This window comes from Crocuta crocuta, unplaced genomic scaffold (genome assembly GCF_008692635.1).
Source record: "Crocuta crocuta isolate KB4526 unplaced genomic scaffold, BGI_CrCroc_1.0 scaffold61, whole genome shotgun sequence".
Taxonomy (NCBI): domain Eukaryota; kingdom Metazoa; phylum Chordata; class Mammalia; order Carnivora; family Hyaenidae; genus Crocuta; species Crocuta crocuta.
Window position 1 is genome coordinate 7,342,933 of NW_027528369.1, and position 2,284 is coordinate 7,345,216.

A 2,284-nucleotide genomic window follows, 5' to 3' on the forward strand; every position below is an offset into this window, starting at 1 on the left:
AGCCGGGCCACCGCTGGGGACATCGCTCACTACTACAGAGACTACGTGACCAAGAAGGGCCTGGGCCACAACTTTGTGTCCGGCGCCGTGGTCACGGCCGTGGAGTGGGGGACACCCGAGTCCGGCGGCTCCGGGGGCCGGGAGCCCAGCCCCCTCTTCCACGTGAGCGGCTTCGTGACCGGCGAGGCCCAGAGCCGGCGGCCCTTCTCCCTGTGCGCCCGCAATGTGGTCCTGGCCACGGGCACGTCGGACAGCCCGGCGCGGCTGGGCGTCCCCGGGGAGGCCCTGCCCTTCGTCCACTACGAGCTGGCGGCCCTGGAGGCGGCCGTGCGGGCGGGCACAGTGACCCCGGCCTCGGAGCCTGTCCTCATCGTGGGCGCGGGGCTGTCGGCGGCCGACGCGGTCCTCTATGCCCGCCACTGCGGCATCCCCGTGATCCACGCCTTCCGCCGGCCCGTGGACGACCCCGGCCTGGTCTTCAACCAGCTGCCCAAGATGCTGTACCCCGAGTACCACAAGGTGCACCAGATGATGCGCGAGCGGTCCATCCTGTCCCCCAGCCCCTACGCGGGCTACCGCAGCCTCCCCGAGCACCGGCTGCTGCTCTTCAAGGCCGACCGCCAGGCCGTATTCCAGGACCGCGACGGCCTCCAGAAAGTCTTCGGGGTCGCCCTGGTGCTGGTCCTCATCGGCTCTCACCCCGACCTCTCCTTCCTCCCCGGGGCGGGTGCTGACTTGGCCCTGGACCCCGACCAGCCGCTGAGCGCCAAAAGGAACCCCATCGACGTGGACCCCTTCACCTACCAGAGCACCCGCCGGGAGGGCCTGTATGCCGTGGGGCCGCTGGCGGGGGACAATTTCGTGCGGTTCGTGCAGGGCGGGGCCCTGGCGGTGGCCAGCTCCCTGCTGCGGAAGGAGGCCGGGAAGCCACCCTAGCACCCGGCCTGGCGTCCTCGGCCCCAGGCCCTAAAGAGGAAGGGAGATTACACTGCCCTGCTAGACGCCCCAGTGAGCGGGATGGGGGGGCCTCCCCTGGCGGGAGACAGGAGGGGCCGCGAGCCCACGCAGCGGGCCTCTCGGAGGAAGATGAGTGGGGAGCCCAGGCGGCCTGCACGCAGAGCAGTGCCCCGGGCGGGAACGCAGGCTGCAGGCCAGCGTAGGCTGCGATTTGGGGTGCGAGCTGCTGGTGCGAGCGGGGGTCACAGGGCCAGCTGAGCGCTGAGCCAGGAGGACCGCAGGCTCTGCTTCCAGAATCAGATCCCAATAAACCCAGTGCCTGCCTCCACTCGTGCCCCCNACGTGGGGGGCCGGCTGTGCTAGGGGAGTGGGGGAGGCTGTGTGCCGGGAACAGATGCTGGGGAGGCTTTCGGGCCGCTCCCCACCCCTCCAGTCTAGTCCCGGCCCCTCTCCCACTCTCCCGGCCACACGCTTTTCAGTCCCTCGTGTGCCCATGCTTGCACCTGCCACAGGGCCTTTGCAGGGGCTGGTCCCTCGCCCAGGACTCTTTCCCTCCTCTCTGACTCCTCTTCCTTCCACTCTCTCAGCCTAAGCACATCACTTCCTCCAGGCAGCCTCCATGGCCACGAGGCCCCGTAGCCACCAGGGCAATCCTGCCCCCTGTGAATGGCCCAAGGTTCTATCTCTTCATGGCACTTCAGCTCTCATGGTTGGTGTATCTCTGGACCCACTCCCGGATCTGACTCTGCCCACTAGGATGTAGGTTACAGGAGGCCAAGGGCACGCCCCAGCCCCATCTGTTTTGCCCGTTAGTGGAACCCAGTGCGTCCAACGGGCCTAGCACCTAGTGGATGCTCCTTAACTCATCCTTTGGACCCGCTGGGGCTGAAGGGATGGATGGATGGATGGGTGGATGGATGGATGGATGATGGATGGATGGATGGGTGGATGGATGGATGATGGATGGATGGATGATGGATGGATGATGGATGGATGGGGGTGTGAGAGGNGTGGGTGGGTGGATGGATGACGGATGATGGATGGATGGATGGATGGGTGGATGGATGGATGATGGATGGATGGATGATGGATGGATGATGGATGGATGGGGGTGTGAGAGGAAGAGGGTGCTCTGGGACAGACTGGTCTGGGCGCTGTGCGATGGGAGGGGGCGTTTGAGGAGGCGGGCAGGCCCTCGCGGGAGCGGTGGGGGAGGCCCCGCGCCTGGGCGCGGATCTCGGGAGCTGCAGCCAGCAGAGGGCGCTCCGGGCTCGCCGGACACCCGCGCTTCGGCCCTTGCGGCGGCGGCGGCGGCGGCGCCACGGGT

General features: G+C 67.6%; 1 protein-coding gene across 1 annotated transcript in view; it reads left to right on the forward strand.

Moving 5' to 3' along the window:
- OSGIN1 (oxidative stress induced growth inhibitor 1) overlaps nt 1-1,285 on the forward strand; it is a 29,482-nt gene extending 28,197 nt beyond the window's left edge. The window contains 1 exon segment of the mRNA XM_077754067.1: nt 3-1,285. Coding sequence (XP_077610193.1) covers nt 3-936 — 934 coding nt within the window. The 3' untranslated portion in view covers nt 937-1,285.
- The last annotated feature ends 999 nt before the right edge of the window (nt 1,286-2,284 follow it).